General features: G+C 42.0%; 1 protein-coding gene across 4 annotated transcripts in view; it reads left to right on the top strand.

The window, feature by feature from the left end:
• Nucleotides 1-26223, top strand: part of SLC35F3 (solute carrier family 35 member F3) — a 302289-nt gene that overhangs the window by 195427 nt on the left and 80639 nt on the right. For all 4 annotated transcript variants that reach the window (XM_050951543.1, XM_050951546.1, XM_050951544.1 and 1 more), the window contains one exon: nt 12019-12343. In XM_050951543.1, the coding sequence (XP_050807500.1) occupies nt 12019-12343 (325 nt within the window). The remainder of the gene's footprint in view (nt 1-12018; nt 12344-26223) is intronic.

Raw genomic sequence — 26223 nt, 5'->3', positions numbered from 1 at the left:
CCCTCTAGAGAGCTTAAAAAATAATATTTTTAGGCAGGACTCTTCATAGTAAGGAAGTTCTTCAAATTCCTCCATTTAGAGGGAAGTCAATGATAAAGAAAAGATAGGGTTCATAAATGCTGTAATGCCCTGATATGGTACTAGCACAGAAACCCTACAGTTTCATACTGAAAAAGCACATAAATTATGTAGCAGATGTGTTTTCACATTGTATGTTGGGCTCAGCAGAGGATATAGTGCAATATACCAAAGCAGCTCCCTTTGTTCAGTTGAAGTACTGGTAGAGGAACCACTCTGCATCCTTTAGCCCAGAATCCGACCTCCTTCTTAAATTCTCAGATGGCAGATCAGACCCTGGGTAATATTCCTCAAGAAGCAGATATCCTACAGATAATGGAGCAGAGTCACTCCAGGATCAGCATTGGCTTCTGCTGGTAGAGATGCTGGCATAGTGCTAAAGACAATAGGAAGGACATGGCATTGATTATGGTACCCTATGCTGCTCACAACCTCCTCCACAGCAGGGCATTCCAGCAGCCAGTGCTGCCACCAAAGTTTGTGGCCCTATCCAGAAAGAGGATCTTGCTAGAGTAGCCAGGGAATGTGTCAATGCGATTTCTGTTGCTAGGTTCTTGAGGAGCTTTCTGTAGAACTTAAATCTGTCTTGCTTTGGCATAAATGTTACTGGAATCTTTGCCTATCCAACTTGAGAAATGAATTCCTCCACTGGACCCAGAATCTTTTGCTGATATAGCAAGGTACAGTTTGTACCTTCTTGGAGCAATGCGGGTAAATCTGGCCCAGTATCGCTGTTAATGTTAATGTTGTTGGTCAGATAACATACTCAGGAGATAGACTGATAGATTCCCAGGCCAGGAGGGACCACTGTGATCATCTGGTCTGACCTGCTCTATATCACCATAGAACTTCCCTGAAATCATTCCTACATCACATCTTTTTAAAAACATCTAGTCTTGATTTAAAAATTGCCAGTGATGGTGAATCTACCATGATCCTTGGTAAACTGTTCCAGTGAATAATTCCCCACACTGTTAAAAATGTATGTCTTATTTCTGACCTGAATTTGTCTAGCTTCCAGCCATTGGATCAAGTTGTACCTTTCTCTGCTAGAGATTGAGGAGCCCATTATTAAATATTTGTTCCTCATGTAGATATTTACAAATTGTTATCAAGTCACCTCTTAACCTTCTCTTTGTTAAGCTCAATAGATTGAGATCCTTGAGTCTGTGCTAAAAGGCAGCTTTTCTAATCCTTTAATCATTCTTCTTGATCTTCTCTGAACCCTCTCCAATTTAGCAACATCCTTCTTGAATTGTGGACACCAGAAGTGGACACAGTATTCCAGCAGCGGTCACACTAGTGCCAAATACAGAGGTAATATAACCTCCCTATTCAATATTCCCCTGTTTATACATCCAAGGATTGCATTAGCCCTTTTGGCCACAGCGTTGCACTGAAAGATCGTGTTCAGCTGATTATCCAACACGATCCCATGAGTCATCACATATGAGATTGTAATAAGAATATGCAATTAATGTGGCTGGGCTGGATAATTCAACCACAGAGAATATAAAAGCTGTGTAGGCCAAACCTAATACCATTTTAAAACACCAGCGTGTGCCTTTTCCGTAGTCATCTCAGCTTCCACAATGCAACTTTCAACAAAGAAGGGAATGTCTTTTGCACTGAAAACACATGAATTTGACCTCCACAATTGACTGACCAAATGCGGAACAGTGGGATGTAATTGCACCAATGAAGGCCATTTCTTTCTAACATCTACAAAAGTCTCTCTCTCTTTCTCTCTCCTTTTTTTGAAAGAACAGCAAGAGAGTAATTGGAGATAAAAACAAAAACTAGGATCCCTGCAGGTAAGTGTGCTCTTTGCTATGCAGAGTGACTTCTTGCTAAGGCAAGTCGAGCAGCATGACTACTGAGATTGTCAGAGCGGAGCATCTTTCTAGTTCTTATGGTAAAGCCACTGCCTAGAGATCACAAGGGCCTCTCCTGGGTTCTTAGCTGCCATATCACATGGGACTTGCATGCTCACTCAGTGAGTCCAGCCAACATAGGCTCTGCTAATTTGTCAAGTCTATTCAAGTGTCTGGCCACCAGCTGACAGACAACAGCTTCTCCAAATGTCTTGTTCTAAATTGTAGCAGATAAATAAAGTGTTGTGAGCAGTTTTTGTTGCCTTCAGCTCTTTATCTTCATAACTAGCCACAATCAAATGAAGTCAAAATTTAACATGTGAGAAACTAGTGGGCTGTAGGATCAAGAGTAGGTACTCTTTTAATAAACGGAATCACCCATAGCAACATTTTCTGTCTCAAGTTTAATAAAGCAGACAGGAATTTTAGAAATATCTAAGACAGACAGATACTGTAGAAAGAAGTTTATCCCTATTTTTGAAGATTTTCGTGTCCTTGATTAATTCTGTAATCAGCATGTCTACTCTTCCAGCATGAACTCACCTACACCTGCAGTGAGCTCAATATAAATGCCTGGATGTATGGATAGACTTCATCCGAGATGAAGCCATTCCTTGAGAAGGACATTCACTTGCTCACGTGGTGCTCAAACTATTGGTTAATCAATATAACAGTTTCTTGCTGAGAATCCAATCTCTTTTTCATTACTAAGATCAAACATGTCTAAACCTTTCTGCAGACTGAAATCCCGTACAGATCTAGCAAGATATTTGCTCCAGAACCCAATACTGTGTCTTTGGTCATGGGAGTTTTATTCTATGAAAGCTCTGCTTCCACACTCCAGGGGTGAAATCCTGGACCCATTAAAGACAATGTCAAAACTCCAATTGACTTCACTGGGGCCAGGATTTCACCCCAAGGTTCTTTCTTAGTTGCAGTGAAGACTGCGGGATCCTTTTGAGCGTTCTAATGCAACTTCAGTTCAAAATGAGAATAAAAATAAGGAATAAAAACAAAAACATCTCAATTTCAGACTATCACAGACATGTTTTCTCTGGCTATGACGTGCATGATTCCCCTCTTGACAGGGCTGTCCTTACCCATACGCAAAATACGCAGCTGGTGCCTCTGGGAATAAACTAAACAGCCCCTTTTTAGTACAACTTTCCAAGCTGTTTCAGTTTGGACTGGATAATTTATCATCTCAATTTCCCCTAACAAATTAGAATATATATTTTCCAGGAAATATTTTCTGAATGTTTAATAGAGAAAGAGGGAATATGTAAAAATAGAAAGGGAAACTTAATACGTCTAAGGCTAATTTTATGCAATTGAAAGTTTATTTTTACCTAATATTTCCTATTTCGAAATTCATCGCATGTAATACACAATAGTTTGCTATTATTTTGTATAAGGGAATAATTTGCTATTTTTAAAAATTGATACATTAATCAGTCTTTCACTGATGAAATGTAATACGTTAGTTCTGTTGCCCCTTTGACATTTATGGTTTTCTGTGATACCAACCATGATAAGGAATGTAGTCTCTTCTTCACAGGATGCGCTTTAGGAGCTCTGAAACCCTAGTAATATAAGTAACAATCATATAGTTTAAGCAGTATGGGGTAGTATACCTTTAAATAGCTTGTGACCCCTCTAGTCAAGAGCAGCATACTGTGTTCTCTGTTTGGAAAGCCACCAGAATCCAATCAGAGCATCAATATTATGTAGTTGGGTCTTGTCTGTTTAGTGAACATGGTTATTTGGGACACAGCTGTGTATGATTTCTTGATATTGTAATTCTTGTGTGTAAACAACAAAAGACATCACAGTTAGAGCTGTGTGAAAATATTTTGGTTAATTTTGAACTTCTTCAACATTATGGATTTGAAATTAGACCCCAAATTCTAACCTTTTGAGTTTCAAGTACCATCTAATGTAGCTGTTTTGCCAGATCCTCTTTTCCCACTACTATTTTCCCCAAAGTTCTTTTGTGAAATGCCCAAACTATCAAAGAATAGTTTGAGTGACTTGTGATGCACAAACACCTTAAGGTTTGCTCATTGTAATTGTTAGTGAGATCCTTTATCATGTGAAGAATCCTCTTTCTTTCAAAATTAAGAAAAGCTTAACTCCTTTTGGGCCCCAGTTTAGGAAGCTGTTTAAGCATGTGCTTAAATTTAAGCACAAGAGTAGTCCCACTGAAGTCAGTGAGATTGCTCACAGTAGGTGTTTGCTTCAGTATCTTCCTGACTCAGGTCCTCAGATCACGAGGGACAGTTGATGATTCCAGAAGCCTGGAGTAGGCATACTACACACGTTTAACCTCCGTCCTCCATTAGTGATGCAGATTAACAGTGGTTAAAATAGTTAACAGATAATTGAATAAATATAATTGATAAATTGAACAAATGGGGTCTAATCTCATATCATTTTTCATTTCGGTGACTTCAGTGGTGTTTCTCCTGATTTACACTGGTGGTGTTAGAGCAGACAGAATCAGGATCTTAGTTTTTATCAGTATCACTTTATTAGACCACACAGGTTAGCTATAAGATGTCCCTGTAGTGTTCATGTTAAGTCTTTAACTACTAACAGTGCACAAGAGACTTGTGCCGTCAAGTAGTTTCTGAGCAGGTGTAGACAGAGTAGTGTAGACACTGAGGCCATGTCTACACTAGCAAACTTACACCGGCACAGCTGTATGGATGCAGCTGCACCATTGTAAGATCGCTCATGTAGCCAGTCTGTGCTGATGAGAGAAGCTCTCTCACCAGCATAGCACTACAACACTCGGCGGGAGGTAGAGGCTGTTTTTTCCCACACACCTTGGGCAACATAAGTTTTGCTGACATAAGTGGTAGTGTAGACATGGCCTTAGTCTCTGGGGAGGATTGCAGAAGGACAGCTGCTATTGGGCAGGGCCGCCCAGAGGGGAAGGAGAGTGGGGCAATTTGCCCTGGGCCCCGCAGGGGCCCCCACGAGAGTTTTTCGGGGGTCCTGGAGCAGGATCCTTCATTCGCTCTGGCGGCCCTGGAAAACTCTCGCAGGGCCCAGGCCCCCGGAGCTTCTTATGCTCCAAGTCTTCGGCAGCGGGGGGGGTCCTTCTGCCCTGGGGCGGAAGGACCCTTCATCACCGAATTACCGCCGAAGTGGGACCCGCTGCCGAAGACCCCAGGCCCCCTGAATCCTCTGGGCGGCCCAGCTATTGGGCATAGGCACTGTCCTTGGTTGTGAAGGCTGCTTCCCTTCATTGTCACTGAATGATAAGGGGCAATGGCTAAGATGAGAGAATGACAATTTATGAGGATAAAAAGTAGAAACGATTGAATGAAAGTTTTCTTTAAAAAAACAAAAGTACTTTTTCTTTGTCCTGTTGTCATGATTGACTGCCCCTAGTGTATACTTCAGCCTGCTGGGAAGGAGCAAAGGGAGCATAAATGCTGGAAATCTCGAGATCAGAAAATAGAATGTCTTTAGTGTACTACATTAGCAAATATAAAAGGCACTTTGTTGGTATGATACAGAGGCAGAGCTAGATTCTAACTGACCTGTATGCTGATGTGCTCTGGTGGAAAGGGAGTGAGGAGTCTTTCCTCCCTCTTGTGCATTTGCACAGAAACTGGCCAGAAATGCGCTCCACTCCACTCAAGGGACTACTCCAGAGACATTTCCCCAGGGCAGTGGTCTCCAAAGTGGAGTGCGCAGGAGGATTCTTTGGGGTGCATGGCAGTTCGGGCGGGAGTCCGAGCACCTTTTTTTTTCTTTTTTTTTTTTGCTTGGGGAGGCAAAAATAGCACGGCAGGGGGTGCATGCTAAAAAAATTTTATTGATAGGGGTGCGCGATCAGAAAAGTTTGGATACCACTGATCTAGGGAGGCAGGGAAGGGAGAAGATAAGCAAAGCTGTAGCTTCATCTATCATACATGCCAGCCAATACACTGTCTGATCCCACCAGGATAGATGTAGGAGATCTCTGAACACTTTAAAAAGGTGTTGCAGTTTGTATACTTCCGTACACTTTATACAGCTTCAGGAGGCAATCTGATTCTGGGACAATGTCGCTGGCACTCTCTCTCCAGGACAATGCAACTTTCCCAATTGATGACTGTACCTGTATGACATATTCTAGCCCTCCATAAATACAGGAAATCAAAGATGGATGGTGCAGTTTTTCTTACAGGACAAATTAAAAGAAACTACATGCAGAACTCTTATACAATAGGGTAAGCTTGAAAAAGCTTTTTGAAGGGAGGCACAGGACTTTTTCTCCAACGTTATGTAGCTCATTTTGACAGGAATAAGTTTTACTTCATCCAGCATGCAAATTAGATGGTCTAAGGTACGAGCATCCTTAGAAATTCAAACCCTGATCTGTGAGATCATTTTCAAAGTAAAGTGATACATACAGTATTGTATTTCACTGCATTTGTGCAGTGTGAACACCTCTGTTGGTGTATTTAACACATAGGTTTAAGTGCATATGGATGATTCATTTTGCCTATGAATTATATGTAAAGTGCAAAATTTTGCTCTCTTTTACAAGTTGTAATTGCCATGGAATGTATCTTAAAGATGCTGGTATTTCCATATGAGACGTCTAATTGGGCGGTTGTCTCAGGAATGTGTGCATAAAAATAATAATAGGGCTGAGAAGACAATTCTCAGCCCAATATTTGGTCCCTGGCAAGGGTGGTGCAAACGGGGGCAGTAGAATCTAGTGCTCCCACAATGGAACTGTTGCGTGGGCTGACCTATGTTTATGCCCTTGGGCATCATTCCACTATGCACTCTGGGAACCAGCGTGCCCTGTAAACTGCATGCAAGTGCATGAGAGCAGGACCCGGAGTGGCTGGAGCAGCCACTGCAAGCACCCGGGATCCAGCCGGGGAGCAGTTAGAAACTGGGATGATAGGGCCGGGAGGAGCAACCCCCAGTAGCCAGCAAGAGAGATGCAAACTGCTTTAGTCCCTCTTCCCAGTCTAGAGCCCAGCTGAGTCTCAGTAGCTCCCCTTGCTCCCCATGCAGAGCAGCCACCCCACTACCCCTCCATTCAAAGCTAGCTTCAGCCATCTCTGGTGCCTGGCTACAGCAACTACTGCAAGGTATTGGAGAAGAAGCACTACCCACTATTCCCCTCTCTCCTGCCCCCATGTGGAATTTGGTGTCAGGGATAGGGTTGCCAACTTCGTAATGTTTAAAAAACGGACATTCCAGCCAGAGTGCCGGAACCTCCCTCACCCCACCTCTTCCTCCAAGGCCCCCTCCCATCCCACCTCGTCCCCTGAGGCTCCACCTCCCATTTGATGCTCTTCCCCACTGCCTCTGTTGCTCTCTGCTTTTCTCCTCTCCCCAGATTGGGAGGGACTTGCCTGCAGAGCTGGGGCTGGGATCTGCAGCTGCTTGACAGAGGTTGGAGATGGCTGAGCAGGGGCTGGCGTAGGTGATAACCCAGTGTCCCGCCTGCAGTAACCAGACTTTACTGTCAGGTCCCCTTTTTGACTGAACTTTCCAGTTGAAAACCGGACACCTGGCCACCTTACCAGAGTCGGGGATCTATACTGTGCTTGAATTCTGGCCACATCCCCAATATATTAAGGTCCCCGTGCTTGTTTTCTGCTTTCTAACCCATGAGTGCAGAGGTAGCACATTGTTTATGCTCTGTTTGGATCTTACACAGCCACAGTGACACTCCGCATTTGGGCCTAAAGGAATATCTTCATTGCAATTAGAGGTGTGACTGCAACATGTGTAGATTACCCGAGCTAGCTTTCATGTAGCTCGCTCAAATAACAATAGCAGTGGCAGCGTGGGCTGAACAACCCTTCCCAGGACCCTGGGTATGTACTCAAATGCTAGACCCTGCTGTCAGAGCTTCATTGCTATTGTTATCAAGCTGGCTATATCAAAGCTAGCTCTGGTATATCTACATGTGCTGCAGCCACACCTCTGATTGCAGTATAGACAGACCCTCTGTGTGCACATACAAATTCAGGAAAAGCAGAGGAAAAACCTCACACATCCTCACCTACTTGGGAAAATAATTCTATTGCAGATCTAAGTGCTGAAAAGCCTGAGGGGGCGAGACCATTTCCCAAAGCTAATGCATGTTATATGGCATGAGGTACAAAAGAGACAGGGTCAAAGGACGCGCCGCATGTGCCCGGGGCGGGCTGGGGAGCGGAGGCTCCACGGGGAGGACACCGCGCGGGGCCGGGGTGCTGTGTGCTATCCCGCGGCATGACCGGGGCCTGCTGTGGTGGCTGTGGTGATGTTGGGGCCGTGCTGAACATGGGGCGCGATGGCTGAGGAGCTGGCCCCTTCGCTCCTCCGGCCGCACCTGCCACCCACACCCCCCCATGGCTCCTCTGGCTATGCTGCTCCCAGCACCGGCCCTGCAGGTGCTGTTTTTGGAAAATGTGCTGAGGGGAAGCGACTGCTCCCCCTGCACCCCGCTAGCTACGCTACTGACCTTAGATCAGGAATAAGAGTAAAGTGGGGAAGAGGTGTAATGAAGGTAAATTCATTAAAATTTGTGAATCACTCAGTGCTACAGTGACACATGCCATAAAGAAGACTATGAGGAAATTAATAATTCCTTATTCATTGCAAGGGTTATATTGTGTACAGCTTATAAGTGTGGGGAATTACACACTGAATGATTAAAAAGAAAAAAAATTGAACAGCTGTCTTGGTCACTGAATTCAGTCCAGTCTATGTGTTGAATGAGGCTGGAAGCTTTAATTACATGTGATCATGTAATTTAAAAAAGGTATAATAATGCATCCACACAAGGGGACATGAATTAAGGTTTAGTAAACAAGTCTATCTGTCTCACTTCTGGCATTTCCTAACTTTGAGTGATTGATTCTGTAATCTAAATGTATTTTTAACGTAATGTTTTATTAACTTTGGATAATAAGTTGACCCTTTAGTGCATGTAAATTTACATGGGAAGTTGCCCACATGGGTTTTCCACTGAAAATTGAAAGTAGATGACTAAGAGATTAGCACTCTCTTTTCCCTACTTCTGTGTGAACATTTTAAACCCATTAAAAAAAATCTTATATAACTGCATATCTACTTAAATATCCTTGCTCCTGTATACTTACGCGTGGCCCCATTTTTTGATGTCTAGATGTGCAACTGATGCACAAGTTTTGAAAACACCCCATTGTGCTTAATCGGGGGCAGGGAGGGAGTTCTTTTTTCTTTTTTTCTGTGTCAAAATAGTTTTATTAGATGATATAGTTACCTCGTATCATGTACTTGATCTTTTTTTTAGGGTTAAGTAGGAACACAGAGTGTACTATTGGAGAATACCTTTGGTCTACATTTGTATTGGCTTACACACGTATTAGCTTATATCAGTAAACACCCAAGTCACAGTGTAAAACTCTAAAGAGACATATAACAGTTCAACATACAGATTGCATAATCTCTTCAGTAAAAAAAAATTATGTGTGGATGTCCCATAACCTGGATTTAAATTTCATAGTGATACAGAACTTTTGGTTTCTACTTTTCAGTGTATTAAATGACCTGTGAATGCATTTGAAGCTTTCTAGGTTCCATCCCCTCAACACGAATTAGCATTTCATCTGTGTTCAGAATGAATGGACTAGTATACCTTAAAGAAATCAGCTTTTAAAATTAAAACACTGCATAACAGCATCACATGCAGATGATTAATGACTTAAACAGTGCTTGAATGACTTTAGACAGCCATCTGAAAGCTTGTTAGGGGACTGGTCCTTCAGGGAGCAGAGCACTTCCTGAAATATGCTGAGGACCATCAATGCCATTCATCAGCATATAGGACTGGCCTTTAGTTCAGAAGGTAAAAGTACAGTATATGCTGGTGTGAACATGGTGCCTGGAGGGGCCACACTGAGAATGTTTACTCAGGGCAAACTGTAAGGAATAGGGCAGACAATTCCCAGAACTGGCAGTTTAGTCTATAATTAATTAGATTCACCAAGCTAGTAACCATATAGCTTCTGTAATACCACACTGGTTACCAAGAAGCCAAACTACAGTCCCCTTTAAGCAATCCAACCTTTGGCTTCCATCCAGCAGACAAGTCTAATATAGTGAGGAGTTATTGAAAGCCTTATTCACCATATTTAAAGTTCTACCAGTCCCAAGGGACCAGACCCATTGCCCACTAGGTCAATGAATATTTCACATCTCACCCAAATACATGCTTACAGCCAATCCTTATTAAGTAAATCTAAGGTATAGTAATAAAAGAAAAAAGAAAGATTTGCATATGGTTAAGAGATCAAAATACATACAAGTGTGTGTAAAGTTCTTAGATTAGTTTCAAAGCAGAGATGGTGAGGCTGCTGATTTGTAAAAGTCTTTCTGGAACCAATTTAAAAGGATACAGTCCAAGTGCAGAGTTTGTTCAAATTCTTCCATGAGAATTCCAAGGTAAATCCAAAGAAATCCTGGAGATCTCAGTCTTCTGGTTTAGACTTTCCCTGTCAAAGTTTAAACAGATCTGAAATAAAAAGGATCAGGCTCGAAGTTTCCTTTATAGTTGAAGCCATTGGATAAGTCTCTTGACAGCAATTGCCACAGCAGGCTCTTTGCTTTGAAGTTAATCTCCTGTTTCCTATGCATACACAGGTAACTAATTGTATTCATTAACATAAGGCAGTTAACCAATCAAGTTGTAAAGGCAGTTCATTATGGCATAGACAATGAAGCTGAAGACAAATGTAAATAATATCATTTCCTACAGTAGCCTATGTCTTTGATCTTAAGGTTAATTGACCCGTTCACATGCAATTAAGACATGAAAGGGAATTAGTATCTACAAACTAATCTGGTTACATTGTTAACTTCTAACAAGATATAGGTAAACACAAACCCACAACATCCACATTTTGATTCTCTAACAAACAATACAAGCAAACATATTAAAGATTCTAGTCTACTTAACATGGCTTTGAGAACTACCTACAAGGAATGGCCCTATTTACCATTTCAGTGCCTCCTGTTAAGTTGGTATGGGTCACACACAAATTGACCAATCTGTCAGCGTCACAGCTGGTAATAGAGAAGACATACTGGCTGTCATTCAGCTACTTTCAGGCAAAGAATAAAATGGTGGCCAAGTTTTCAAATTTAGCCATGTAATGTGCCTACTGCAATGCTATAACTCATCACTCAAATGGGCACATAGGTGCCCAACTACCCAGTTTACATGCCTATATGCAGATTCGAGCAGCCAAATATGGATTTTGCACATTCTGTTAAAATATCAATGTTTGAAAATTGGTTTCCCTGGGCCATATTTTGATTGCAGTTACACTGGTGTAAATTTGAAGTCACTGGGCATGTTCCTCAGGTCTGGCTGAACCCTGGTTGGTACAGGACTCAAGGAGGTGCAGGCTAAGGTGACCTAGTCCCTAGTGCAATTTAGAGAATCCCAAAGGCTGCTCTGAGTTTCACCAACTGGTAACAGCCTTCCAAAGGGCTGTTTCACCAGCCAGGGATTACGGGAGTTCAGCAGTTGCTCCAGCCATACCAACAACACTAGCCCATTGCTGTTACTCCAGAGTAATGCCAGTGTAATTGAAAGAATAAATAAATTTTCCTCTCTCCTCTTTAAAAAGAAACACGATGTTGCATAAAATATGCAGTTCTAAGACTCCCAAGACAGTATTGGTTGTGAGTGTTGCTGTTATTCCCATTGATCTTTCATGAAGCTAAACAGCACAACATTCATTCATTTGCATGTCATAGCAGAGTTCAGTATTATTTTTGTAAATCTTCTAACGTAATGACTACAAAACAGGGTGTAATTTCACTTTTCATTTTGCCCCCTTACTTCTAACTGTAGAGATGATAATTATTATTAGACTGCAATTGTCCCCAAAATGTGCTAGGTGCTTTAGTGTGATATGAAATGAACTACATATTTGTGGCAAGATACTTATTTATTGGGGTAGATGATAAAACTGCCTTTGACTCCAAATGGGGCCAGGATTTGGTTCTTGGAAAGTAGAATGCTGTGTAGAATTCTTTATTAATTCTTGTGTTTACATCTCTTCAGGGGATGAGCACTCCCGGGAATCTCCAGCCCCAGCAGAAGCACAGATGCAGGCTGGGGTGGAAGTCAGTGGAAGGGGAAATCGTTGCTGTTGGAAATGCTCAGTGACCCAACTCAAGAAATTTTTCTGGGGAGTGGCAGTGGTCCTGGGTGTCTGCTCCTCCTGGTCAGGTTCAACCCAGCTAGCAAAATTGACCTTTAAGAAATTCGATGCACCCTTCACTCTGACATGGTTTGCAACAAACTGGAACTTTTTATTTTTTCCTTTGTATTATATTGGACATGTTTTCAAATCAGCTGAGAAACAGTCTCCGAAGCAGAGATACAGGTAAAAGAGCTTTGTGTTTTCAATTTTGCTTTCATAATACTTGAATGTTGCTGTACCCCTTGAGTTGATGTTTTATTCAGATCACTTTGTTAAATCAATATTGAATGTTTTTCTTTTCAGCATTGTTAAAGAGGGTTCTGAATTCACTATTGAAGGCTTGCAAGCGGAGTATGCTTTTTATTCCTTCTATGAACTTATTCCAAAAGAACACTTGCAGGTTCATTTCCAATGCTTGTTTTAAAGGCGTTTGATTGAAGTGTGCACTTTATTTTGTTACCTTTCTGGGGTTTTCCATCTTATTCTTTAAAAAAAATTGAGTTATTCCTCTACTTTACAGCTGACTTTCTTGCAATCTCTCCCTCATAGTAAAATGGGAAAACAGCTGCTTCCAAAACCTATGCTTCTGTGGCACCATGGATTGCCTACAAAGAATGCTATAACATTGGGTTGGCAAATCCCTTTCATCTCTAGATATTTAGGGCTGAACTCTGACCCCAGTGACACCCCAGCTACCCCATACATTTCAGTGGAGTAGCACAGTTATAGCTGAGGATAGAATTTAGCCCTTACTGTAGTTTTTTCCATCTACAAGGTGTGGATCACCTCATGGGAAGTGCTGAGTGCCTAACTCCCATTAACTTCAGTTGCAATTGAGGGCGCTTAATCAGCTTCAGGATCTGGCTCATTGTGAGGTTCTCCCCCAGTCTTGGAACTGCATTTTTCACGCCTTTTCCAGCCTTAGCAAAAACTTCTCAAATAAAATGTCTGAATTTAAGATATCCTTCGATGAATAAAAGGCTCTTCTATAGTCCAGTGATGCTTAGTGCAGCTTGCTGCAATGCCAGAGTCCAGTATTACTTCATGTAAACAACCTCCTTTACATTTATGTTCAAAAGGTACGAAGTCACCAAGTTAGTCCCATATCAGTCTGACATCTTCGCAAATATTACCTTCCCTTTTAAAAAAGTTGTAGAATCAGGAATCTAATTGGGCTATGCAGAGATGAGATGTCACTGTTAGAGACCCACTTGAAAAAGTCTTTAGGCCAACGTCAGGGCAGTGAAAACCAGGACTTGGGAACATCTTTTGTCTCAGAATACCAGTGGGACCGTCATGACTTCAGAGAGGTTGCCCAGATATGAGAGCGGGTATAATTTGCTCCTTCAATGAGATTTTTTTAACTTCCAGATGTGTAGTAATGGGTCAGAAACTTTCTATAGAACTTACCTATGAAATCAGGGCACTCAAGAGTTACTGTACTCTATGTTACTATGGTAAAGATTAAAAATCATGGCATTTCATTCTGGTTAATGTTCGTTATATCTTCTTACTGTTATAACTTCATCAGGGAAATTGTGGAGGAAGGGACTTCACCACAGTTCTTCAGTTCCTATGGCAATACCAAGGAGTTTTAGAATAAGATGACGCTGTCAACACACTTCAGCTTCAGCCTGCAGCAAGCCATAATGTCAATGAAATATATTTCCATTCATTTTTATCCCCCTTTTGAGAAATGAGAGAACCTAGACGTTAGAGATTGTGACAGTTTTGTCCAAAAGTGATCATGAATGCTAACATATTACTACCAGATTTTATTCCTTTGGTTTGCTTGTTTGTTTGCTTGTTTGTTTGTTTTGGGGTTTTGTTTGTTTTATTTTCAATTTGCTGCAGACAACCTTATGTTTAAATACCTGTGAATCCTGGTGTGAGATACTGTAGCCCTTCAAATCCCAGAGCTTAAAAGCAGCACACTAATTCTCTTCTTCTTTAAGGTTAATTAATTCTGCTGATAGTCTTATGCCTTCCATTCATTTAATTGATGACTGAGCTGAAGAAACAGTGCAAATCCTAAATTCTATTTGAGAAGTAGCCGAGATTTCATTTCAAATAAATATGTAGCCTGTTTAGTGAACAGTTGTGAAGATTGTATATTTGTATCTTTGACCAGCAGAGTGAATTGTGATTAACTACTCATATTATAGCCATCTAGTGGATAGGGCACTGGATGGCTTGTTAAGAGACCTGAGTTCTATTTCTGTCAGTGACTTACTGGGTGATTTTGGATAACTCACTTCACCCCTCTGTTTTTCCGTCACACTTTCTCTATTTAGATTATAAGCTGTTCACGGAAGGGGTTGTCCCTTGTTAGATGTATATGTAGTGCCTACCACAATGGGTCCATGATCTAAATTGGGGCTTTTATGGGCTACTGCTATACAAATAATTATTAATAACATATATGCAAAATCCTATATTATGCCTGAGGAAACACACGGGTACGTTTCCTGCAGCAAGTGTTATTTATTGCCTTTTCTGCATATACGTGGTAGTACTTTTTATTGATTCATAGATCCCAAAACCAAAAGGAACCACTCTGATCATCTAGTCTGAGCTTCTGTATAACACAGAACTTCCCCAAAATTATTACTGTTTGAACTAGAGCATCTGTCGTAGGAAAAGCATCCAATCTCGATGTTAAAATTGTCAGTGATGCAGAATCCATCACAACCCTTGGTACATTGTTCCAGTAGTTAATTACTTTCACTGTTAAAATGTATTAGCTCAGAGAGAGGCTGATTCTATAGCCTGGTGGTTAGGGTAAGGTACTCACTTGGGAGGGGGGAGAGTCAGGTTCAAGTCCTTGATCCAATAAACATTTAATTAGTTATACAAAGTGGAACAGCTCCAACAGGAGAAGTTAAGAAAGACCCAACCCAGATTAGCCCATAATCTGGTGGCTAAGGCACATGCCTGGCATACGAGAAAACTTGGATCAAGTCCATGCGCCAAATCAGATGGAGAATGGATCTGAACTCAGACCTTCTACATCCCAGGTGAGTGCCCTAACCACAAGCAGGGTCATAGGTGCTGGAACTGGTTGCGCTGCCACACTCCCTGGCTTCAAGTGGTTTCCAGAGTTTACAGTTTGGTTCAATGGCTCTCAGCATCCCCACTGTACAAGTTGTTTCAGCACCCCCGAGTGGGGTTACCTAGTCCAGAGGTATTATAAAGCGGTTCAGGAGGAGATGCAGTGTCCGCACCAAAGGACATCCCAGATGTATTAAATGTATTAAAACAGCCATATTATTTTACTGAAAAACTAGCTGAGGTACAAGTTGCAAACAGCCACTTATAAACTAGTTGGTAAGGATTACTGGTAGGATTCTCTCCACCTGCATAGTAACACTACAGGACCTGTAAAACCCTACTGAGAACTCCTTGTCAGAGCACAATGGGAGTATCAGTGATAATTCAATTTGAACAATATTGATTCATTTCAAATTATATCCAGGTTGAGGGACCTTCATAATTAATAGGATGCCATTCTTCAGTTGTACTTTTGAAGATGGGTTAGGATAAACAGAAGCACCTCCATTGTCTTAAGAACTACTTTGGGCCTAATTCTTCCCTTAAACTGTAGTCCATTGTATCTCATTGAAGATAAGGTAGACTTAGAGCCTTAGTAAGATATTGTTTAATTCTTCATTTATCCAGGGGGAAGTTAAAGTACCTCTTAAAAATTCACTTTAGGTTTGTCTACACAGGGATACTCAGGAAGATTATTCCAAATTAACTAAAGGTGTGAATTAAAAGTAGATTAGCTAAACTGTATTAAACCCCTGTGTGGACACTCTCCTTCAGAATTAGTGTCTCTAATTTGGTTTAGCATAATTCACTGTTAACAGTTTGTTAATGGGCGTCAGCAGGGCCTGCAGGGACAGTTAGACAATGGCAGGATAGTGTCGGGTAGATTCGGCCTCCAGCTTGTTGTGAACTAAATATTTGTGTAGACAAGCCCTGAGAATAATGCCTAAATATAGGTTTATATGGAATTGGGCCAGAATACTGGTTTTAACAATTTGCAGGGCTGGGGGTTGGTGAGGAAGAGGGACCTGATTCTGATCTTATTTACTCTGATATAACTCCATTGACTTCGTTGGAGCCAGTTTGATTTACATTTGTGTAGGATTAAAATTGGGTACAGAATCATTAATTACTAGAAGTGATCGGTGTCTCATTTTTATATTACACCAAAAAGAAAGTGGATTACTATAGATTTACACCAGCAACAAAGGTCAGACTCTAGCCTAGCATCTCCCATAACCCCAATAATTTACTGGAGCCCATTAGTTGAATATCGACTGAGGAGTAGGAGCACACTCTACTGAATCACCAACACCACTTCCTATGTGTGGGTTCCCCTTAGAAATCTCCCATCCAGAAACAGGCAATCACCTGACCAAGTTGAAATTAGGAGAGCTAATAAGGACGTAGTCTGAGATGGTACAACTTGGGAGCTTTTTGCTATTGATTTTTAATGTTCTATGTTCATGAATCATTCTTATCGAAATAGCATTAAAATGCTGCAGTGTGGTTGGTTATTGACATTCCAGTAATTTATATTTCTGCTTATGTATGAGCATTACCACCAGAGAACACAGCATTAACAAAGCCATAAATAAGACGGGGAACTATCGGGACATGATGAATTTAAGCATATTTAGCAAATGTTATCCAGCAAAGCATAATATATTTTTGCTTTTAAAAAAACGTCCGTTTATAAATTCTACCACTACTAGTTCGGTACATTAGCCTTAAATTAATGCACTTTTACTCCACATTCCTACAATATAATTACTTTACAATTCAATTCCACATTAGCAAATTGAAACAAATTCCATTTAAAATAAAAATACTTTGAGCCGGATTCTGATCTCAGTGATTTTAGACTGGTGTAAATCTGGAGTAACTCCAAATGAAGTCAGTAGAATTACATGGAGTTTAAACCAATCTAACGGGGATCTGTCTGGCCTAATGGGCATACTCATGCAAATCAGTTAACTGGGATAACATTTGAATATTGCTGCCTTACAAACAGTCAGATCTCTGCTGCGGAAGCATTATTGGTGTTCTATGCACGTGGATTATCATAATCATAGATAGCTAATTCTGAGTTAGAGGTGTCTTCCAGGTGAGTTATTTTTGACCACTGTCATCTTGGGTACTGGTCCCACTACTCAGATTGCTTTAATTGAAACTATACTTTATTTCTAACATATTTGACTCAAAGGAGACAAGGCAGGAGTTTCAGTATCATTCATAAAATAGGGCCCTACCAAATTCACAGCCATGAAAACACATAATGGACCATGAAATCTGATCTCTCGCACGAAATCTGGCTATTGTAGGGGAAGAGGGCTCCTACTGTGCGCTGGGCTCCAGCTGCTAGTCCTGGCTGAGGTGGGGAGGGACAGGACTTCCTCTGCCCTGAAGAGGAAGTCCCATCCCTCCCCAGCCTGACTAGCAGCTGGAGCCTGGCACACGGTAGGAGCCCCTGGTTGGGGCACCCCCAGCAGCATGGGGGAGGTCAGCTCCACCTCCGGGAACCTCCCTCAGCTGCAGAATGCTCCATGGCTGCTGGTTGGGAGCCCAGCTCTGAAGGCAGGGCAGAAGTGAGTGACCAAGAGCTTCCTGCAGCTGGAGGAGGTTCCCAGAGGTGGGTTTGACCCAGCCCTGGGAGCAGCCTGTGCAGGAGAAGAGGAAGTCCTGTCGCTCCCCAGCCCTACCGGGACTAGCAGCTGGAGCTGGCGCATGGTGGGAGACCCTGGCTGGGGCGCCCCCAGCCCTGCCCCTCCCCAGCTCCGAATCTAGCCCTCGGGGATCAAAGGGGCCTTGGGCTAGCTGTGTGGGGGCAGTGTTATGCAGACAAAACTACACAGGATCATTTCATGGGGCAGGGCAAAGATGCCACATTTATTATGATAACACAATTTGATTTATGACCAATAACTAATACCTATACACATAAATCAGAATTCTGCAGCTGCTGTATAGTTACCAGTCCTGAACGTAGCTTGAGTCCGTGGCTTGATTTCGCAGCTTGGGTTCATAGTTTGTGGCAGCTAACTGGCCAGGAAAGCCAGGCACAAGGAAGGGCTGGGTCTGCCCTCCCACGTTGGCAGCAGAACTTTACCCTTTCAAGTCTTCCATCTCACTCATCCTTTTTGTAGGCTTTAGTTTGAATCCAGAGTCTATAGGTCTTGCTGTGTCACACTGCCTCTGGGTTTGGTGTAAATTGCAGATGTGACTTTCAGCCTCAGACCTGGCTTTGATCTTCCTTGTATTGTACATTTGTTCTTTTCTTTTTAGGGTGGACTCTTCTTACTTTGTTAGGGCTGTTGTCTGCATCTTCAGTCGTTGGTGTTTGAACTCTGTTTCATCAGGACAGGCTGGTGCTGGATTTTGATTCCATCATCCCTACATACCTCAGTCACACATCTAAACTAAACTAATACAATTACAGCAGAGTTTTGCAAAAATGAAAGTTGCAGCAAGCTTTTACAAAATGAAGTAAGCATTGTAAAATGGAGTTTGAATTACAATATGGCAAACAGTGAACAGATGTTACAATATAGACAAGAGTAATGAATGGCAAACAGTGAACAGAAGTTACAGTACTGAAACAGTGCAAGTCTCAGTGATTTAAGCAGGAATTGGATTGACAGTGAAACTTACAAGGGCAACTGGTTGAACAGCTATGGCTTTTAACAAGCATCTTAATTGTCAATTAGCTAGTTATTGGGGTAACCGGTTTTATGAATGAATGTTGTTTCATTCATAAAACTTTACCGATGAAGTTACATTAATACAGTAAACTATTAAAAACTATTTCATTCATCAGTTATACAGCAGGGAGACCACAGCATCCTGCTGGCCATGGGGCCTGAATGGTTGCTCACCCCTAAGATTGGCCCTGCCCCTCCCCAGTGACATATCTCCCCCCATACCCTGCAACCCTCACTTCTACACTGCTCCTGGCAGCAGTGCTGGCTTTAGGGCTGGGAGCCCAGCCATCAGCCGCTGCTCTCCAGCTGCCCAGCTCTAAAGGCAGTGTCCCTGCCAACAGCAACGCAGAAGTAACGGTGGCAATCCCATGACCCTGTTTTAGGACAGGACCCCATGAAATTTACAACATCATGACATTTCAGATGTAAACATCTGAAACCATGAAACTGACTATTTAAAAAAATCCTGTGACTGTGAAATTGACAAAAATGGACCATGAATTTGGTAGGGCCCTCTTCATAAACAATAAGACCTTAACATTGCTATAGCCATTAGCCCTTCTGCTGGAGGGACAGTGTCATGGTGTTTATGGTAAGAGAATTAAATATCTGCTGTTTAATGTAATGTCAACAGAACTCAGTTGTCAGCAGGCAGGATTGAACCTCAGTTCTCTGGAACTTAGTGCATGAGCTAAAAGCCATAGGGCTGTTAGCTAAGGCTGTAGCGCAGACTCATTAATCTCTCTCTCTAAGTGGTCCCAGTCCCACTAGAGGGAACAGAACATGACACCCCCGAGGTGTATGGGTTACATACTTCCCCGAGCTGAGGAAGCGCATCCTGAGCTTCAGAGACTTCCCAGTTGAAATCCTGGATGAGCCCCCACTTGTAACACCGACAGACCCTGGTCGTCGTCGGGTAAGATCAGATGTGGGAGCTCTGGAGCTTAGTGCCTGAGACTTTATTGCATGAGCTGAAAACCATATGGCTGTTAGCTAAGGCTGTAGAGCAGACTCATTAATCAGTCTCTCTCTCTCTAAGGGCTAGTCTACACTGGCAATGCTAATGCACTGTGCTGGCAGCGGTTTAACATGCCTTATGTGATCATGGCGCAGAACTGGGAGAGAACTCTAAAAAAACACCTCAACAAGGGGCGTAGCTCCCAGTGCTGGGAGTGTGGCTCCCATCTCTGGGGCACTGTTTACACTAGCTCTTTACAGCACTGCAACTTGCTGCGCTAAGGGGGGTGTTTTTTCACACCCCCAAGCGAGAAAGTTGCAGTGCTGTTAATTGCCAATGTAGAGAAGCCCTAAGTATATCTCGGTGCCACTAGATGGGACAGAACACCACACTCAGGAGGTGTGTGGGTTACACTAACACGCTCCCTCCCTTCCTCCAAATACAGAGTCAAACTCCTTATATGGAGGTTGGATTTAGAGTTAGCCCAAGTTAAAGTTGAAATCAATGGATAAGTGTAAGTGAGCAGGATTTGCTCCTGTATCTTCTTATTGGCAAAAATGGCTTACATCAATATAGCTGAAATTCAGGGCAAGGGTGTGAAGTTAGAGTCATTTAAATTGTATGTTTCCTTTTGGAATTACTGTTTTCCCCAATCAGATAATAAATGCTTCCTCTAAAGGAAAATGTGCTTTTCTCTTTAAAGGTGTCTGTTTTTCTCCATTTGATATATCAGTCTGGAACTAGTGTCATTTGCTGTCACCTTGTGAGGGATAGGAAGAGGCACCAGACTCACTGTGACAAATATTATAAGAATGGCCCTACTGGTTCAGACCATAGGTCCATCTAGCCTAGTATCTTATCTTCCGACAATGACCAGTGCCAGGTGCCCCAGAGGGAATGAACAGAGCAGGTAATCATCAAGTGATCCATCCCCTGTTGCCCATTCCCAGCTTCTGGTAGACAGAGGCTAAGGACACCATCCCTGCCCATCCTGGCTAATAAGTGAAGAGCAACAAGCACTCTCGGCCCTTCCCTGTCTCCCACCAATTCTTTGCCTCATTTTGAGTGAGTCAGAATGATGCTCCTGTTCCTTTGATAGAAAAAGATAGAGTTATATTTATGTTCCATGAATCAGAAGGCAGGTAAACCAAGACAAAGGGGCAAGGAATGTGCACCTTGGAGAGCAACTTCAGCCCATGGCTACTGGATCTATTTGTCTCTTCTGCCCAGAGGACTCTGACCCTTGATGGTGACAGTCTCTGGCACCGCTTGTACCTGTGCCTTCCACCTTCAACACTTCTAACTGTTGTGCTTTTCTGGATGCACAGAATCATAGAATATCAGGGTTGGAAGGGACCTTAGGAGAGCATCTAGTCCAACCCCCTGCTCAAAGCAGGAACAATTCCCAGACAGATTTTTGCCCCTAGATCCCTATATGGCCCCCTCAAGGATTGGACTCACAACCCTGGGTTTAGCAAGTCAATGCTCAAACCACTGAGCTATCCCCAGAAGAAGCAGGAAATCCCCCTGCATCTTCTCGATTCAAAATGTACCATCTCTCCATTTTTCTGACTAACCTGGCCTTATGAACAACCAATATTTTCTTAGAGGCAAGAATACAAGTGGCCCCCCAATTCTTCCTCTCCAACTAACATAAGCAGGCTAGTTACTGAAGCTAAGAAGATGTATTGGTACTCTTCTGCCACAGATCAGGCCTCTTACTCTCAGCTCAGACAGATTCTGTTGTTAAACTGTGTCAGAGAAACTAAGATTATGAAGAACTGCTCCTTGATGGAAACAGTGATAACCACATTCTCTTTTCTTCTGAAGTGGTTGTGGATCCCACCAATCTGGAGGACCCAGGGATAATGGCAGATCCACCCCATGGGATGTTCCAGAGTTAGCTCCCAATTTCCATCTTCAGGTGTTCTGTTAAAGATCCTGCCATAGCTATGCAGAAATATCACCAAATTATTACTTAAACCCATCACTTTGGTCATTTCCTCAGGGAAATTTCTCATTTTAGAGAGGACTAATTTATAATAACCTGTCTCTTTTTCTGTCAGTGAAAGCTCTCATTAATAACCTCTCGGTAGCCCCTGACACAAAATTCACCAATCTGTCAAATCAACTGCATTGTACAAATTCCCTGTTATTAAAAAAATGTAATCCTTGGCCTCCAAAGTATTTCTTCTCACATAAGTCTTCTCTACTCGCTGAAGAGAGCACCAGTTCCCTGCATCTCCTAGAAGGGAGATCTCAGGAGGCTGTTAAGGGAGATCCTTTGAGTTCGTATCTACCTAACTTGCTATCTCTATCCCCTCTCTTTAAGTAGCTTAGATAGTCTTTGAATTCTTAGTCACTATGTGAAGATTCTCTGTTCTTCCTTTATGAATCAGTTATTTTATAAAAACAATGAAGAGTCTGGTGGCGCTTAAAGACTAACAGATTTATTTGGGCATAAGCTTTCGTGGGTAAAAAACCCACTTCTTCAGATGCCTGGAGTGAAAATTACAGATGCAGGCATAAATATACTGACACATGAAGAGAAGGAGTTACCTTACAAGTGGAGAACCACTGCTGACAATGCCAATTCAATCAGGGTGGATGTGGTCCAATCCCAATAATTGATGAGGAGGTGAGCCAGCCACTCCCAGTCCTTATTCAAGCCCATATTAATGGTGTTAAATTTGCAAATGAATTGTAGCTCTACAGTTTCTCTTTGAAGTCTGTTTTTGAAGTTTTTGTGTTGAAAGATGGCCACTTTTCACTCTGTTATTGAATGTCCAGGGAGACTGAAGTGTTCTCCTACTGGCTTTTGTATGTTATCATTCCTGATGTCTGATTTGTGTATATTTATTCTTTTATGTAGAGATCATTACTTTCTCAGTTTCTACATGGTACAATTTTAGAGTCTCTTTGTATTTCAACCTATAATGTAGTGAGAACAGTTTTATGGCTATGCTGTATCCGTGCCGCCTGGCCCACTGGAGCATGCTGCAGCTGTGCCACCCAGCCCAGCCCACTGGAACATGCTGCAGATGTACCACCTGGTCTGGCCTGTCAGAGCAGGCTGCAGCCGCGCTGCTGAGCCGGCCGGAACAGCTCCAGCCAGGCCAGAGACATCCTCCCCTGCCCCCTCCCCAGATAAGGTGGTAATGGATGGGATGGGGAGAGTGTGGGGGTCCTGGGCTAGGGGTGGGGTTACGTGGGGGGTGGTCACAGGGGTTACTCCTCTGATCCCCAGCTTCTCCCCCCCAAAAAATTTCCCCACCATTTGCTGTCCCAGCCCATCAGGGTAAGCAGCTGGCGTGTCAGGACACTTTGTTTACTTAGGTTTACCTCTGTGCCTGCAGATGCTTGAGGTAAACAAACCATCTTGGCCTGCCAACAGCTTATTCTGAGGGCCCTCGAGCCAAAGTTTGCTGATCCTTGAATTATAGGATCGGCTTATGAACGGGTCATAAAATTTTCCATTTTTATTTATCCATCTTAGCAGAGTCGGCTTATAAATGAACTGGCTTATGATCAAGTTTATACGGTAATTGCCACATCATACCATCCTCTCCATAAACTTATCAAGCTTAGTCTTGAAGCCAGATATGTCTTTTTCCCCCACTGCTCCCCTTGGAAGGCGGTTCCAAAACTTCACTCCTCTGATGGTTAGAAACCTTCATCTAATTTCAAGTCTAAACTTACTGATGGCCAGTTTATATCCATTTGTTCTTGTGTCCACATTGGTACTGAGCTTAAATAATTCCTCTCTCTCCCTGGTATTTATTCCTCTGATATATTTATAAAGAGCAATCATATCTCCCCTCAGCCTTCTTTTGGTTAGGCTAAACAAGCCAAGCTCTTTGAGTCTCCTTTCATAAGACAGGTTTTCCATTCCTCGGATCATCCTAGTAGCCCATCTCTGTACCTGTTCCAGTTTGAATTCATCCTTATTAAAGGTGAGAAATCAGAACTGCACACAGTATTCCAGATGAGGTTTCACCACTGCCTTGTGTAATGGTACTAACACATCCCTATCTCTACTGGAAATACCTCGCCTGATGCATCCCGATCCTTCTCTGTATTGGCAATACCTCCAAGCTTTGTGTCATCTGCAAACTTTATTAGCACATTCCTGCTTTTTGTGCCAAGATCAGTAATAAAAAGATTAAATAAGATTGGTCCCAAAACCAATCCCTGAGGAACTCCATTAGTAATCTCCCTCCAGCCTGACAGTTCACCTTTCAGTATGACCCATTGTAGTCTGCCCCTCAACCTGTTCCTTATCTACCTTTAAATTTTCATGTTGATCCCCATCTTTTCCAATTTAGCACATTAGTGTGCTTGCAGATTTCAGCCATTTAGGTCACCCTTTATAGATTTAACAGAAAGTTATAACCATTCTATGGATTATTTTTAGAGCAACCAATAGAATTATTTAGCAGCGGGATAATCCTCTATAACATTCTGTAGGTTCAGGAGTAATTTCTAGAGAACTATTGTTTTTGTCCTTATTAAATTCTATAGGACTTTTCCTTACAGGAGGACTTAGTTAGATGTGCTAAATGATGGATAAGGTCACCATTTTGTGGTTTGTAAAGCATCAGAGCTGAAAGCTCTGGGTAATTTATTTTTGAAATAAAAAAGATAGAAAATTAATTCTTAGAAATGATAAACCAGATTTCCTTCAAAGTTTTATATTGACATAATTCCAGGTGGAAGTTTCCAGTGGCAGAGGTCTCCACTGAGAGACAAACTAGGCCATTTCAAACCTCTGCCTGAGATCTCTCTTGTGGTGGTGAAGGGGGTCGATAAGAAGTCAGAGATGCCTGACAGAGTTGAAGGATGACAGCTGTAGTAACAACATGTGTCATTTTTAGGGCATAACTGGTCAGGGAGGTCTAGGTTACAGTCTCCTCCACCAGTTTTTCTGATACAGGCCCAATGAACAAATGTTTTAAATCCTGTGATTTAGAAATAGAACCCTTAAAATACCATTTTGAGATTCCACACCTAAAATAGTCAGAGCACTTTAGCCATAGTCGTCATCAAGGCAAATTGCAAAGGATAGGAATCCAAACCAAATTTAACTCAGTAATACCTAATGGAGTTTTATTCATATCAGCAGCTGATGTTTCAGTTGCTGACAAACCTGCTCCTTGACTAGCTGAATGGCCAAATTAAAAGTTCCTGTAGTAAACTCCATAATTTTGTTAAAGATACATTCTCAGGATCTTTTCTAAGGCCAAGATTTTCAAAAGTGAACGCGCAAAGTTAGACCTCAAAGTCCATATTAAAGCACCCAAATAAAAGGCCTGATTTTCAGAGTGGCTATATTTTGAAGTAAACAGGAGCAGATTTGACAATCAGGTCATGTAAACAGATGTATAAATATAGACCTAGGAAGCTAATTTTTGGCCACTGGGCTTGAAAATCTTGGCCTAAGCTTTTTTATTTATTGATTTTGTTTTGTTGTTTTCAAAAAGTTAACAGCTGGCTTCCAAAATGCATCTCTTTCAAGAAACTAAAGACCAGTAACTGTTGTTTCTTAATAAAAATTGTACTGAAAAAAAACCTGTTTTCTATGTAAAGATTGCTTTAGACGTTGGCGCTATTAAACCACAGGTATCTGGAGTCTTGTTACCCAAAAAGCCTTGTCTAGTGCAGAATGTTAATTAACTACAGATTTTATACTCATGTAGGAGTATCTCATTAAGGAAATTTGAGAGCAAGGAGACAAATAATGAGTTTGAATCAATATAATATCATGATCTAAATATGTAATTGCAATCCTTCCTCCTTCAATTAATTCAGCTACTGAACCGTTGTAGAAAAGTATGTTTCAAGATGGGAGCACATCTCTTGAATGATAGGAGTGTTCTCTACCCTTAGAAATAAAAAGATGCCAACCAGCAGTGACCAGACACCTAGCAAGGAGGAATGCACTGATGCCACCTGACTGGATGTTGCATAGATTACAACAGGAGTCGACAACCTTTCAGAAGTGGTGTGCCGAGTCTTCATTTATTCACTCAAATTTAAGGTTTTGGGTGCCAGTAAAAATTTTAATGTTTTTAGAAGGTCTCTTTCTATAAGTCTATAATATATAACTAAACTATTGTTGTATGTTGTCATAAACAGATAGTTAAGGGTTAATGTCTCTTTTACCTGTAAAGGGTTACAAGCAGTGAACCTGGACCACCTGACCAGAGGACCAATCAGAAGACAAGATACTTTCAAATCTTGGTGGAGGGAAGTCTTTGTTTTGTGTTGTTTGTTTGTCTGTTGTTCTCTCTGGGTTCTGAGAGTGACCAGACATACCTGCAGGCTCTCTAATTTTCTGTTCCAGTAGTAAGTACAAG

The sequence above is a fragment of the Gopherus flavomarginatus genome, chromosome 4, assembly GCF_025201925.1.
Source record: "Gopherus flavomarginatus isolate rGopFla2 chromosome 4, rGopFla2.mat.asm, whole genome shotgun sequence".
NCBI classification, from domain to species: domain Eukaryota; kingdom Metazoa; phylum Chordata; order Testudines; family Testudinidae; genus Gopherus; species Gopherus flavomarginatus.
Note: the sequence above shows the minus strand (reverse complement) of the source record. Positions and strands in the feature narration are given on the sequence as shown.